This window comes from Dreissena polymorpha, chromosome 6 (assembly GCF_020536995.1).
Source record: "Dreissena polymorpha isolate Duluth1 chromosome 6, UMN_Dpol_1.0, whole genome shotgun sequence".
In the NCBI taxonomy this organism is placed as follows: Eukaryota; Metazoa; Mollusca; class Bivalvia; order Myida; family Dreissenidae; genus Dreissena; species Dreissena polymorpha.
In genome coordinates, this window is record NC_068360.1 from 39,248,864 (window position 1) to 39,265,647 (window position 16,784).

General features: G+C 36.5%; 2 protein-coding genes across 4 annotated transcripts in view; one reads left to right on the forward strand and one right to left on the reverse strand.

Moving 5' to 3' along the window:
- Positions 1-16,784, forward strand: part of LOC127834312 (uncharacterized) — a 134,585-nt gene that overhangs the window by 64,110 nt on the left and 53,691 nt on the right. The window lies entirely within an intron of this gene.
- Positions 14,696-16,784, reverse strand: part of LOC127834308 (glutathione S-transferase 1-like) — a 9,457-nt gene continuing 7,368 nt past the window's right edge. For all 3 annotated transcript variants that reach the window (XM_052360046.1, XM_052360045.1, XM_052360048.1), the window contains 3 exons: positions 16,746-16,784; positions 16,107-16,211; positions 14,696-14,997 (listed from right to left, as the gene is read on the reverse strand). The exon at positions 16,746-16,784 is cut by the window's right edge and continues 77 nt beyond it. In XM_052360046.1, the coding sequence (XP_052216006.1) occupies positions 14,833-14,997; positions 16,107-16,211; positions 16,746-16,784 (309 nt within the window). In that variant the 3' untranslated portion in view covers positions 14,696-14,832. The remainder of the gene's footprint in view (positions 14,998-16,106; positions 16,212-16,745) is intronic.

Below are 16,784 nucleotides of genomic sequence, written 5' to 3' on the forward strand. Positions count from 1 at the left end.
ACTAAGTTAGGGCTGTCCGGTTAGCGAATTGGTTACCATAGTCGTATCCCTGTTCTCTGAAGCATGTACATTGTATAGGGTGGTCACCTTTCCGGACACACTGGGTTTCCTCTGGGTATTCCTGCTTTCTTTCACAACTAAAAACCACACTTGAACTAAAATAAGTCAGTAAGAACTAAATATCTGAAAATGCAGCTGTAATTTATAGTTCATTAGTTCAAACGTCGATAGTCTCGTAAGTTTAGTCGAAAGAAATAACATTATACTGCGGATCCACACATAATGCATAATTAGATTCAACATTCAAACATACTCTGTTTATTAGAAGAGTAGAATGTGAGTTATTGTACCAGCTCATAATTTATTTAAGAGATACGAAAGCTTCACGCTCAAAGTTCCGCTGGTATTGTTGCAAAACGCTGTGCTGCATCCATATAGTTTTAATTTTTGCCATCCCTGAAGCAGTGGTTAGAACGCAAATCGAACAACAATAATCATAAGTATATGTAGTAATTACCCGCTTCTTAATTTTACTTTGCATCTCAACCAAATCGACGGTCACTTATTGCCAATAAATAAAATTTTCTCAGCCTATTTAGCTTAGGTAACGCCAGTAAATGTATACCCTGAAGAGGACGTCGCTCGCACGAATACTATTTTGCACGAAACTGTCACTGACCATTGAGTATTGCATCATTACACGGTTTAACTTTGACAAGCATAACTCCTAAGTTTTGTAATATAAATATTAAGAACATTCATTCCTTATACATATGTATTTTAATGCGCTGAATTATACACATTTGTAAGAAACGTATACGTTTCTTAAATAATGTCAATGGCGTCAGTGTATGTAATTACCTGACGCGCCCTTTTTTATATTACGTTGACGTCATGTTATTATGACGCTATTGTTATTATTAAAGAAACGTATACGTTTCTTACAAATATGTATATTTCAGCGCATTAAAATACTGATAATCCTCCGACCTCATTTTTGCGTGAAGATAATCGAGAATTATTTGACGTTATCAAGTCTGTATCGGTATTTTTTAAAATTCTCGATAACGTCAAATAATTCTCGATTATTTTCACGCAAAGATGGGGTCGGAGGATTATCAGAGACTGAAACGCAGCAGATCAGCGTATCAAGCACAACTTACGAAAACGTACAGAGAATTAGAAGTACAGATGATTTCGCAGGAGAATGACGGCGCTTAATGACAAACTTGTTGGACTTTTCGGGAAATTACGGGAAGTGCATGGCGAAGTTCTTAAATGCTGCCAACCTGATGAAAAAGAGTCATACGAAGATAGTTTTGACACTGGTTTAAAGAATTTTGAGGAGTTCAATGATATATATTCGCAATGAAGATCGGCAATACTATCGCTTGAGGAATGTACCCAAAGTTCGATGGGAGACAGTGTCAAATCAGCGTCAACGACGTCTTCATCATCTATGTCACGGTTAGCGCAGGCCAGACTACGAAAGTTGAAAGCGCAAAGGCAACTGCGACGCATTGATGAACTGTTCGAACTCGAACAAGCCGAGCGCGACATTATACGGCGAAAACGAATACTTTCCCAAAAGGTGGAAATACAAGATGCTTAAGACGAAGAGAAGATTTGGACAGAAGTATTAAATGACGATTATAGTGGAAGACATCATACAGTTTTCGGTAACGTTATACCAACAGGACACACTGTGACTTCCGGTCTTACGATAGGAACCAAAGAAAGTGAAACGAACATAACTGAGCAAGTCGTGTCTGTTGCGCGCCTAGGGGCATGCATTGACAACGTCGAATTTTCCATGCAGACCACCGAAAATTCTCCACGTCATTTGACATATCAGGGCGACAGCGTAGAGTCCGTTTGTCCTGGTTTTACCAGCCACGTTAAGACTGAAATTCGTGCTGGAAACCTCGGTGGCATGGGGGCTTAGCGCATGCAGACCTTCCTGACAGCTGATACTTCCGGTCGAGACGGGGATCTGGCTGATGCGGCGTCCAGAGGACGCACGACCTCCCTGGCGGATCAGACTTCCGGTCAAGATGGGGATCTGGTTGATGCGGCGTCCAGAGGAAGCAAGACCTCCCTGGCGGATCAGAAATCCGGTCGAGACGTGGATCTGGCTGATGCGGCGTCCAGAGGAAGCAGGGTCTTCCTAGCGGATCAGACTTCCGGTCGAGACGGGGATCTGGCTGATGCGGCGTCCAGAGGTAGCAAGACCTTCCTGTTGGATCAGACTTCCGGTCGAGGCGGGGATCTGGCGCATGCGGCCTTCAGAGTTAGCAGGACCTTCCTTGCGGATCCGACTTCCGGTCGAGACGGGAATCTGGCTGATGCGGCGTCTAGTGGTAGCAGGGCCTTCCTTACGGATCAGACTTCCGGTCGAGACGGGGATCTGGCTGATGCGGCGTCCAGAGGTAGCAGGACTTTCTGGTGGATCAGACTTCCGGTCTGGATGTAGATCTGGTTTGCGCAGGGACCATGGGCAAGATTACCAACCTGTCGGATAAGACTCCCGGGAGGGACGCGGAACATGTCTATTCGGCGTCGAGGAGCGCATTCGCGGACAAGACTTCAAGCGGAAGCGGCAAGCCGGAACCAGGTTTTACTAGAAACGAAAATCAAGTGAGCGAAAAGAACGTCAATCTGCCGTCCTTAATGGAGATTCTAGCAGCGCTCATGAAATCAGGAAAAAAGAAAATACGAAAAAGGAGAATCAGCCTCAAAAGAAAGCCCCCGGAAGTGGAGGAAGGTGAGCCGGAAGAGTTCGAGTACAGCTGGCCCGTGTGTTCGTGGTACGTGAAGCACCCTCCCATACCCAGCTTTCAGCCGCCTGACGGCGTACGGTGCATGTACTACTGGCAAATCGCCGACCAGTTCCCGTTCATGACGCTACACCGGGCACCAACTACAGAGCTCAAATTTATAAAGGCAGACACCGACCAAAGCGGGCTGATAGAGATGTGTGAACTGCGAGGCCTGCTGAAGTCGACACTGGGCGAGGATGTCTCCGACGTCATGATAGAGTGCACCTTCAACGAGATCGACACCGACAAGAGCGGAACACTCAATTTCCTCGAGGTTCTCACGGTTGTGGGACTGTCTGGTACAGAGGGTCGGGTTGGACTTGTCCGTAGTTGTGTGGTAAAAACTCGTACTTCCGAATTAGTTAAACCTATTACAAAATTGTGCTTGCTTGAATGTTCAATCTAGTTAATCTACAGTTAAGTAAGTGATTTACAGTAATTACTATTTGATTTGATTGATTTGTAATTGCAATAGCATGGTGTTTATTGCAATGTTTTACTTTTGTACTTTGATGAGTTGAGTCCATCTGAATTATAGTGGTAAAACACTTACCTTGAATATTTGTGCTGTTGATTTAAAGAAATTATTTAGATTATTGCAATTCAATTGTTTAAGTTAGTTGTCGCTGTAATGGTTTTGTATCATACTGATGTGTTTATGTTCTTGTATGAAATATTAATAATTTCATGGTGGGGAATGTAAGAAACATATACGTTTCTTAAATAATGCCAATGGCATCAGTGTATGTAATTACGTGACGTGCCTTTTTTATATTACGTTGACGTCATGTTATTATGACGCTATTGTTATTGTTGTGAAAACCGTTTACGGACAGGATTGAATTAAAATTTGGATGTTTTATAAGGACTTTCTGACACCAGTATCGGTTAATAATATTTATATATGTATCAAAATGAATTAATAAAATTGATTGTTTGAAATAATAAGTTATTATTCAAGTATGTATCGGTATTTTTTATTGTTTGTAAATTGGATTTTAATGTTTTGTATAATTTTAGATCTATGTTACTTATTGCATGATTGTTTAGATCCGAATGTATGATTTAAATGTGTTTGCATCTATTTATTATTTAATCTCTGTTGTTTCAGAGAATCGCTACGTCGATCAATAAAGGTTTGAAATCAGCGCATACTCGTTATTAAATTAAAGTCGCCCCAAGTTCCAACAACATTTATTATCATATACCTGTTTTGTTTTCTATGTATCAACCTTATATTATCAGAAGCATATTGCTCTCTAGTGGTGATTGAACTCTTTTTTGGGCCTACCTCCCAAAAATGTGATTAAAACATTTTAGCACACTCCATGCTAAGTAAATTAATCAAAGTATTATATCTTTACTTATAATAATTTAAAGCAATATCAAGCTTCTTACCCCTAGATTTTTATGATTTAGTCAAGTACAGATTTATAACTACGTATCTGCGTATATCTTATCAAAAATCAACAGGAACACGTTTTCGCTAAACGCCATTGCATGTGATTTTCCCAAAAAAAATATAAATATCAGGATCATGGCAATTCGTGTTTTCTTAGTTGAAATATATAATTTGTGTGAAAATAATGTTTTATTGACATTTAAAAGCGCGATGTTATCCAAAAGTTAACAATAAAGGAAACCGGATGTGCTGACGCAAATGTAAAATGCTTTCAATTTGTGACTAAGCGCGAATGGTTTATTGAATGCATTTTCAAACTGCTGTTTAAATTGCATGTTTTAGTTTAAACGTGTAGGTTTGCATGAAAGCAATAAGAAAGCAACCTCTTATTTGCACTTTATTTTTATACTAGGTTCTAGTCCCTTATCTTCGGATATGTTTTCCTCAAAACTACAGCCACCATGCCACTGAATGACGGTGTGTTATATCTACGAGACGTAGGTTTAGTTTAAAAATGCAGATTTATTCCTTATGTTTTCTTTTCAAATGACTATGGTCGTATCTCTCCAACCATGTATGATGATATATTGGAAGCTATATCGGTCTTTAACACCCTGACATTAAAATTTCTTCCTGATATTTAATGTGATAATCCTTTTGTTAACATCTTTGATCTTTACACAAAGTCGAGAAGCTACCGCATAACTTTTGTTAACCTAATAAAACTAGACTTACCTGTTTGTAGGTCGAAGGTAAGTCCAACTTTCATCCACACAAAACCATTCAGGGATCAAACACATAAAACGACGCGCTTATAAGCAGTGAAACTCTAATTTAATAGTAAATGTATCGGTAGTTCACACATACGCAAACACACCAATCTTTAAGTAACAACAACATATATAAAAATGTATGCGCAAAGTAAGAGCTTGTCCCAACTTTAAGGAGTTTAGTAAGAAACCGACACACGGTATACCAAGTCAATGGATTAACGTCAGTTCTGGTTTAAATATATTTAGTTTTGTATGTTTTGTTTTAAAGAGATAATGTGTGTAATTGCAATGTCAGTTAAACAATATTGTCCGAAAATAAACCTCACAGTCATTACTGCCACTTTCTTAAAATTTAGTCGACTGGTTATTTTTAACTACTAAACTAGGTGTCATTATTCTAAGGGTCAGTATGACAAGTCAATTATGCTAATCAACCAAACGATTGAATATGAACAGCAATATTGAATGCTGACTGTGCAAATATTGTGCAACCTTTGTCTGTATATCGCATGTTTGGGAAAGGACAGTTTGAAGCAGTCATCCCAAGTTCTATAATGTACATACCATTAGATTAAATACATATACTTGTTCAACTATCTTACATTTACGTCACCCTATCACATTATCGCATGTTGTTGAATCACCCGATATACATACCCTTGTTAAATGTAAGGACGTCCGGGCAAGTTTTAGGTCATCGTCCGAATTAATCTCGACACTGTCTAGGTTCAGACTGTTTATATCATGTATATATCTCTAACTAATATAGTTCAATATAGATTTGAATTTATCAGCCAGGTAACATACTTATTATTTAGCATGCGTTGTCCAATGCCCCATACATGGTTCCAGTTTGCAGACGATGGTAAAATGTAGTACACGTTACTGAACAATTCTTTAATGAAACTCTAATTGTTACAAATGATAAGAAGTTGTGTGGCGGCTCGGTTAGCTCAGTCGGGAGAGCGCTCGCCCTGTCAGCGAGATGTCCCGGTTCGAGTCCAGGACTGGCCGCAAAATACATAGGGAATACTACGTTAGCGTTGAATACAGAGAAGTTTATGTTGCGAGGCTCAGAACGCCGGGAGCGCGAGCCTTGGCGAGCGCTTTCGGTGTTCGAGCCGAGCAACATGAACTTCTCTGTATTCAACGTTAGCCTAGTATTCTATTTATCCCATTTTTTTTCAACGTGACATTGAAAATAAATAGATATAATAACCTTAACAATAATTTGTATTCATTCTTAAAAGTGCTTTAAATCTAACGAATGCAACCATGCGTAGTGATATACAATGTATTTGTTCTGGTACGCAAAATAGTTTTTACAAAAATCACACAAAAACTGTACAACGAGAAAAAACATCACCATATGCCTCGATTCAATTTTACGCAGCACGCACATTATAATACATTACGACCGCAAAAGGAGGATTTTATTCATTTTATTTTCGAAAGAAAATGATCAAAATCAAATATGGCGGCAATTGCTCATGACACAATGATGTCGATGCCAACATACATGTAAATGTAGATTTACACACAGAGTCGTTCTCAACATAAATTTAAAAAAAAAATACTCGCATTATTTGAGCATGGACGCCGCAGATTTTGATGGATGTAAATAATTGCAGCAAACAAGGCATATAAAATAAAGTATTACATATCGTTACAATACATAGTTACACATTTACGTCGCGAGTGGGCCGTAATTCTTATATAGCGGGCTAAATATTATGATAATTTATGATAATGACCCGCTTAACCAGGCCGATTTGTCATATCTGAACAACTTAAAGGATCACGCGGGTTTAACTGAACAAATTGGCGTTCGCATTCAGTCTTAGCCAACGGTTATCAATACAATTAAGCCAAAACTCAACGAAAGAGTCGAACATTACTATAATGACACGTAGCACACACTTTGGAAAATACACATCGATTGAACTAAGCGCCGTTATTTTAGCTTTAGCAGGGTTGAGTAAACAGCAAAATGTATTGTTAAAGACACCTTACCTTGATGACATCTATAATCCAATGCTAATGATAATAAAATAGCACCTATGTGCTATTCTGTTTCTTGTTATTCCATTCGTGTATCTTTATTGATTTGAAATCACACTTATTTAAACGATTGTGTCGAATGTTAACCGCTGTCACAAAAAAAAAACGCGATTTACGAAATCCAATGATTTGTCAGAGCGATTACAATAATTTTATTCCTATCGAAGCTTTCAATAGAAAAACACACAATGCGAGATAAGTTTGGATTCGTTCGATTTTTAAAATCATCTTAAACTGTTCAAATAAAAACACTCCACGTCCGAATCGTTATACCTTAAATCCGCAGAGTCAAGATAAAACTGGTATGTTTCGTCATAGAGATAACGTCACATGCGAATTTAATCACTCAATAGTATTTTAGCAACCAGAGAGATGTTATTCAAACGTACCGAAAAACGACGAATGTATCAGTCAAATTCATACTTGTTTATATCTATTCACAAGAAAACAGTGTACACTATAAATTCTATATAAATTCTATATAAACAGAGTACATATTATCTTTGGCGAAAACACATTTCCTAAAAGACTAATAACAATTTGCCCCATCGAACCACTCACATAAAAGTATCATTTGTTGTCGGCGACTGTTGTTTCGCAACGCCACACACACACACATTTAACGCGATCGGTGTAAATTCAGAACTGTTCGAAACAAAGTTGTTACCAAAATTAGATGCGATACACTAAATCACCAAGAGCAGTTGGATGAAAAGCTTCAATCAACGCCTGATTCTATATCATGGTGTTCATTTGAAAAAAGCTTTATTCTAACGCAACTTCATCTATTACATCACTCATCCATCAAGATTCAATAATTAAAGGTGATACACCTAAGGTTTCTGTCCTCAAAAACTTCGTCACATAACATAAGCTCCTTGACGAATCAGAAGCACCTAAAAGGGGCGTAGCTAGCATTTGTTTAGCTGTAGGCCCGGTAATAATACATAAAAACGGGGGGTCCGCGGTCCTCCTTTTGAAAATTTGTAAATCCTATAAAGCCTAGGGTGTAATTTAAAGCATATCTAGGCAAATTATAAGATAAGAAAAAATAAGACTTTGGCCTGTTTTTCTTTGATATTTTACTGTTTTATCTCAATGTCAGAGAACTAAATTTTTCTGTATTATCTTTATACCAGAGAACTAAATTTTAAATTAATATGGAAGATATGTCCTTAAACACGACCAGAATCAATTGTCTGAGGATAATGTTAATATGAAATCAGATTTCTATCACCTCACCCCCCTCGGGGTCAACATTTTAATGCGTTTTTCGAAGTTGAAGCATTTTTATGTGTTCATGTTACAAAAAAAAATGTAGGCCCGGGCCTGCTGTGCCTAATAGCAGATACGCCCATGTCTAACATAAGCCAATTCACATATAAACACAACGAAACTCCGAGTTATCTCGTGGTTAATCAAACTCAAGTTGAACCATTGCTACGGGCTTAACTTAAAACAAAGTTGTTTTCAATATTTGCTTACGCACCTCTGTACCGCCAGAACCAATGAATACGCTTATGTCACCCCAATATTCAAATTTGGAGACTCATTTAACCCAGCCACATATCGCCCTATCTCCTTACTGAGCCCTTTTGCAAAGGTATTTGAAGGAATTGTATTTAAACGTTTAATTTCCTTCACAATCAACAGATCTTCCCTTACTATCTGGATTTGATCCTCTAGACTAAAATCGCAACTCTCTCTCACCAATTGCAAATTGCTTTTAACTGCCTTGTAAGGTACGAGTACGCTGTGTTTCATGTGCTTATATTGCAGGTGAAATACACAAAAATTGTCGCAATACTGGTGAAATGTGACAATAGTTTTGGTTGTGTCATACTGTAAGCCTTCATCATGCTATAATTTACCATTTTAAAGTGTGTTAACTGTGTGTGTTTTTCTTATGTCCTACTCTAACCCAGACCCTGCAAGTCCAAGCCCTCAACCCGAGAAACTAGAGAGTACCTCAAACGCAAGATGAAGGTGCTTTTTTAAATGCATCATACTCCCTTGATATTGCTATAACTCTGCTGTTCTGGACCTAATCACAATGGGTTGTATAGTTTTGCCAATCTTTTAGGCTATAAATCGAAAAATCCTCAGTTTCAAAAAATGACTTAATTTTGTGTCTGGCATTTGTTGGCATTTCAAAAATACACTTAGACATCATAGAATTTTTTACTGATGAAACTGAGCTCTTCGGAAGCCTTAATTAGCTGATTTGAATGGTGCATTCCTGTACTTTTAGCACGGGGTTTGATTGTTTTTTTACATTAAAATGACACTACGGATTGCAGCAGGTCACGCATTACATGTTTACTGTGTGAATGTATGTGTACGCCTTGTTGCTCCTTCTCGGCCGAGTAACAAAGAGGCAATTTTTGAGTGTTTAAGTTCTTCAAAATAAGATTTTCCGTGCCTTGTGCTTAAGTTGTTATTGTTATTGGATAGAGCTATGTCTAAGTTACATCTGCATGCCAGAGTTGTTGATTTGTATTATTTTTTTCGCAATGCAACTGTACTTTGATTGATGGCTGTCAGAAAATATAATTTTTTTGAGTTGAAACCCTTTTTACAATTATTCTATCAAAACTTGTGTTTGGCATTTTCGGTCTAAACACACTTTATTATACTATCCAAACATCGTTTTAGTCCTCTATGGTTAGAATATACGATATTTTTATATCAATAACCGTTTGACAATATCCGTCATTATTCGTACAGAAACCGATACGTTTCGTATGAACTCGATATTACCCGAAATTATCCGATTCCATTTGTCTTCAACAACCATAAAGTTTTCGAACATAAATCTTTGTGATTTCATTACGTGTATTTAATAAAAAATAGTGTGATGTAAGGTGAGCTTAGTTTATGTAGTTAAGCCCTTTTATTTCAGCTTGATTGTATAGGAAGCTTATGGCTTATTAAAACGTTCGCAAGTCATTTCACGGATAGAGCCAGTGCTTAGTGTCTTTGTGGATATTTAAAGATCGCGCCAAGGAGCTCCAAGTCGCTAGGCGGAAAAAGGGAGCTACGCCACGGCGACCTGCGCTTGCCATTTGTATTTTGGATAGAGTTTGATTTCCAGTTTTTTCGAGAAGTAAGTGATTATCTTCGAGAAGTAAGTGACCAACGTATTATCGGTAGAACAACTATGAGCTATTTATATTAAGACATTAACAAGTTGCTTATGAAATTAGATGATGTATTAAAATCGATTTTTTTCATGAACATAATTAATGCTGGGGTCGGTCGCTTTGAAGAGTCGATGTAAAGCATTATTTGGGGGAGAGTTTTAAACGGTTAAAGTCAATCCAAAGATTACCTTGAGTCCAGCATTACAATATACTAGTTTAAATAAATAATAATAATTAAAAAAAAATGAAAACCAAATAAATAGAATATACATTGCATAACTCAATTTAAGTACTATAACATGATTACAATTTATTTTTGTTTAAGCACAAAGCAATACAGTTAATATAAGTATAAAATATTCTTATTGTTGACAAATGTTAGAACGTATGATCAAACACTTCATATCATATTAATTCCATTTGAAAACCCAGTGTCTTTAAATTTGACTCTTAACATAGTTAAGAAGAAATAGTTTCTTCTTCTTATGGATAATGTATATAGTAATTTTAATTGTTTCCACTCCAAAGCTAACTTACTTGTGTTGTTTCTAGCAGGCTGAGGTCCCATCCCGAGTTTCCGCCGTGGTTTGTTTCGACGTGGAAGATAAGTTCGAAAATGTTACTGAAACAAACATTTAAGTTGAACCTCAAAGTCAAATGTGTGTTCAATGTCTTCATCATCTATATTTCAAGAAACATCAATTGAAATAGAACAAATAAATCCTTCGAAAGATTATAAGTAACCATATTCGTTTTCGTCAGTTTGGATTGGAACACATTTTCCAACAATTTGGCAAGTTTTTTAATCAATCAACATTTTAAAACTACAATTTCATTGTCATTGTATACTTGTCGAATTAATATCGAAGCTCCGTCATTAAGAAAAAATAACATTTTTAGTTCAGAAAACAAACACTGATTAAAACATTCAGACTCGGCTAGGGTGCAACAACGCCAGCTAAATTATTATGTCTCTTAGCAGCTGACAGAGCACCAACAAAAATACTGCTCAATATTTATATGTATTTTAGCTTTAACCAAACAACGCGTATAAGTATATAATTTTAAGCTGTTTACCTGTTATGATAAAAATGTGTTGAATGACGAAAGAAACTCTAGATAATTCTAGTAGTTTTATAACACATAGATACACAACGTGTTTTTACATGACGATGTTGGCCTCCTACTCGGAGTTCTTACGGTTAAAATATTTATAATTTATTTTAACTTATCAGTAAGACAAAAATATGTGTTCATCACATTTACAATTTTTCAGTACAACTAATATTATAAGTGTATGTGCGTACAGTAATTCTAAGCCAAATGTTTCAAAAGCACAAACGATGTAAACAGTGTTCTAGCCTCAAGATTGTTATGGCTACTACGGCTGTAATTTTACATGGTTTTTCAATTTAGTCAAAACGAAGGACCACAATTTAAAGTGTGTAAATATTCGATGTTTCTCTATTTTCAAAACTGATACTTTGTTAATGAATATCACGTAATGATTATAGACGAATAAATGGTTAACAACTTTGAGATCCGAATTTATAATTTCATAAACACCACTCTGTAACCTCTGTATTCTGTGCGGAATACATAACACGACACATAGTCAGATCTGCAACAACTAAGAGAGACCGTTATGGGAGTGGTGCTTACAGTAACTGTTATAATGAACATTGTGCAAAAACATGTGTAAGTATGTTGTAAAATAAACAGTTCATTAAATACGTTAATTATTTATTTAAATATTAACATTAACAGTTCGTGATAATACTTTACAAGAGAAATATTTAATTAGATTTGATGGTTCTCCCTTTATGCATTATTTCAAGTTGTAAATTGATTCGAGGAAATCTCTAACATGTTCTTCTGTCACAATTAAGGAATACTACAAGCAATCCCCGAAAGACCGCGACCTTGGCAAGTGGGGAAGTCGCTCCGGAAGTTCCTCACTACGGAAGACCAGGAGCGCAATTGCATCCAGGATTTAATATATGATCACATGACAGCGACCAGCGGTCCGCAGAGGAGAAGACGTTCCGGACAGAGCTTCTGAAAAGTGTACGGGTTGACCGGACGCCCGACCGAGTACGTATCCTGATACCAATGACGCTGAAAGCGTTTATGGAGATGGAAGAAGATGGGAAGGGTGTGATGGATTGCCGGTGCTTTCAGTGCGAGATCGCCTTTTCTGTCCTTAAAGAGTTAATCCTTTGTGTTGGAAGTTACCTTCTGGCTATTGTTCACATCGTAGTGTTGTGTAGGAAATTGACAGTTGTATCCCTTTTTAAAAATGAATTGTGTTTATGAGCCTCGCTCTGTGAAAAGGGTGTATAATGTATGTGCGAAAAGTGTCGTTCCAGATCAGCCTGTGGACTCCGCACAGGCTAATCTTGGACGACACTTTCCGCCTAAAATTATTTTTTAATAAGAAGAGACTTTCTAGAAACAGAAACTATCATCAAAGCGGAAAGTATCGTTCCTGATAAGCCTGCGCGGCTCATTTGCATGGTCTTTTTATTTAGACCTCTGTTATTGAACCATAGAAACTTTGAACATCTTGTAATTTTAAACATAAGTTTTGAAAGCCATGGACCTGCGGAAAAAAAAAGAATACAATAAAAAAAATCCACATTAACGAGATTAATACAAAAGACGTTTTACTCATTTACTTATACGAGTCAAATTGTTATGACATTTTTATAAGTCAATAGTTTCCGAAGCGTGTACTACACACGATTCGTACACAAAAAAAATCAAAGTACTCAAAGAACTGGTGGAGCGATTTTGTTCAAATGTTGTGGTCGTTAAAACACTACACACCGTGATGCTTATCAATCACCTTTTTTATAAAAAGGAGATGGTAGAAAGGAAGGGTGACAGGCTGTCAACATGATATGATTTAGCTATAGGGGTTTATTGTAAATGCTGCTTTTTAATACAAGTTACTGTCGCATTTGCCAATTGATAGCTAAATGCGAAGATAACATACACTTACCCAGTTCCAAAAAGACAAGCATTGCAGTAATTTCTAATTGGTTCAGTAAGGTTTCTGGATCGTTCTTGCCTAAGTACACGGGCCTTTGTGTGTGTCAAAGTATAAAGTAAATCCATTCAGTATCAAGCAAGATACGGCAAATGTTAGTTTTTGAGCAATTGTATACTAAAGGTCTATGTCAACCAGTGTTCAAAGTAAAAAAGTCAACCCACTTCTAAACCTGACATTAGTTTGATAAAGACAAGCATTGCAGTCATTTCTAATTAGTACAGTAAGGTTTCTGGATCGTTCATGCCAAAGTTCATGGGCCTCTGTGTGTGTCGATGTATAAAATTAATCCATTCAGTATCAAGTACGATACAGCAAATGTTAGTTTTTGAGAAATTGGATGCTAAAGGTCAATGTCAACCAGGGGTCAAGGTAAAAAAGGCCACAGAAAGGTCTTATCCAAAGAGATGTTTTGTCCAAGAATTAAGTAAATCCATTCATTAATAGGGAAACAAGTATCAGTTTAACAGTCTCGTGCTCTACCGACTGAGCTAGCCGGGCGGACGCATAGCTTTCCGCAATAAGTATTATTAAAAAATCAACCAATTTGCTATAGCTTTGACAGCTTCTGATTGGTCAATTTTTGCAACGGAAAATACCGATGTACTTCGTCACAGTGTTTTTGTGGCGCATTAATACTATATCATGCGATCGGAGCTATTTCGTTTGCGAATGCATAATCTGGATGCACAGTTGTTAGCTGCAGTAACGGACTTCTTTTTTCGGTATACGTATATTATGTTACCTATGGGGCGAATTGCAGAAGGCAATCGCCCCAAAAAACCGGTCAATCAAAACTAGTCAGGATGTGATATAATCTTCTTGAATGAGGTACGGTCTAATAAAGACGTATTAAATAACAATTGAGTCGCGTACTGGGAAAACCGAGCTGTAAGCACGTGCGTAAAGTGTGGTCGTTGTGCGACCTGTGCGGTCCAAAACATCATAATCAGGCTCGACACGTTTCGGTTATGTGGACTTGGTCGTCTAAAGGAAGTCTTTTATAAACAATAATTCGGTCAAAGCGGTAATTGTCGTCACAGATTAGTTTGTGCGGACGATACTTTACGTATATGAAGGACGCCCGGTTTTGCCCGTAGCAAGATTCAACTCATTTGCGTTTGTTTAACCTTTGAGATGCAAACGGATAATAAGAAGATTTTGTTCGACAACATTAACATAACACTATTGAACTGTCATAAAAGCATAAATTTATGCGCTTGAATTGTTTTCTATTTTCGGTTTTGTTTGTGCAAGTGATATTGATGCTATAGCAAAACATTTATTGCTTGTTTCAGTACCGAAACTCCTATACTTAAAGTAACAGTATTTCATATTGCTAATGCATATAGATCAATGTTATGTCAATATTCCCGAGCTATAAGCAGTATTTTAAGACCTACAAATGAATAACATTCCGATGTATATAAGAAATGTAACGCGAATAAAAGGATATTTGTTTACATAATCACATCACATTATAATTATAACAAGTATGCATCATATATACCCACAATAGTACATACCATATAATACTAAGTTAACAATATTTATTTTGTTCAGTTATTATGACAATGAAAGTCTAGATGACAGTCTTTTTTCTGTTGCTGACATAGTCCAGCATCTTGGGTATGGCGCCTACCATTTCACGGTGAGCCCGCAATTTCTCGTGCTTCTCCAAGAAGGTTTCCACATTCTGCAACGCTGTGTCTAATACAGCATAGACGGCCAAATCTGCTACGGTTAACTGAAATAACGTTTTTAACGTTTTCTGATATGTACACATATTTGCATTACAAAGATTTAACTTCTTAATCTGAACCGTTTAACTACTGAAGAATGATCGTATCGCGTAAGTCTTTGTCTCGCAGTCGGTGTCTCGGACACTATCGTACACAGATTATTCTCGCATGGCTATTAAAGGGACCTTTTCACAGTTTTCGGTATGTTTTGAAGTTTGTATCTAAATGCTTTCAAGGGATAAATGTAAACATTGGAACTAAATATATAACATTATAAAATAATAATGAAATTAAAGAAAGAAAACAATAGTAATTCACAACTGGGCTAGAACCACTGACTGTCAAAATGATTCAATCGGTTCGCTTTTGTAACACTTTATCATTTTCAGGTTTTTAAATCGCCAACCGATGCATGTACTGGATATTTGAGAGCATGATAACTATTCAGTTTCATTTTTCTCAAATATCATAACTACAACGAAACTTTGCAAATCTGGAAAAAAGCCAAATCACCAAAACTTGAAAAGCTCATTTTCACAGTTTATTACTTTAAAACATTATTTGTTTTGTTGCATTTGTTTCAATCAAGAAGCGCAAAGAACCCACCGAAATATACATATATTTGCATGGCAAAACCAAATTATATTAACTACGAAGACAACAAAAAATATTGTTTATACGCAATGCATTATTTTACAACTTTTGTAATAGATATTTAAGATGTTTTGAAATGCCAAAATAATGCGAGATAATAAGAACACTTCATCATGATACTACACTTCAGCCTTTTTGTTTTCCAAACTAAATAGTGACACTCGCACTTTTACTAATTGGGCAGTGCTCTATGAAAAGGGGTGTTTAATACATGTGGGTAAAGTGTCGTCCCAGATAAGTCTGTGCAGCCCACACAGGCTATTCAGGGACGACACTTTCCGCCTAAACTGGATTTTTGCTAAGAAGAGACTATCTTTAAACGAAAAATACAATAAAAGTGAAATAGGTTAGCCCTAATTATAGTCCGACAGCCTTATATGGGACGACACAATACACACGTGCATTAAAGCCCCCTTTTCACAGAGCACGGCCCTTTAAAACCTTGATTTGTTTAACTTACCCCGCTTCCTACTAAATATTTTCCGCCGTTATTTTCGAGTTGTTTTTCGAAGTATCCCAGGAATTTTGGATAGTCTACTTCAGCTAACTGCTTCCCGAAATGCTTCTAAAATATTAAACTGCATTAGATATGTACTTAATGAACTATTGTTATTAGATTTTTTTAAATAACAGTAGAAACAACTATTCGTTTATTGAAATAACTTAAAATGGCAATCAACCTTAGAGCTTACCTTTCTCATCAACTGGCATGAAAGCATAATTAGTGAGACATTGCATGCATTAAGCCTATAATAGAAAACTGTCGGAAGTTATTTTTGCAAATTTTATTCGTATCTTATGTATATATATATATATATATTACATTGTATTTATTTATTTATTTGTGTATTTATTTATGTATTTATGTATTTATTCATTTATTCATTAATGTATTCATTTATTCATTAGCCGACTAAATACCATTAACATCTTGCTTATGAAAAATACTTATTTATAAAATTTCTTTCTCATTTGTTCTGATTCAGAACTGAAATATTTCGATTAAAGTGTGTAACAACATTTTATTTAAAAACCCTGATGCGATATTACAGGTACCTATAAAAACAGAAACACCTCACTATGCATGTATGACACATACCTTTTTCTCCTCGTCCTTTTCAAAGAGGTGTTTGACGAC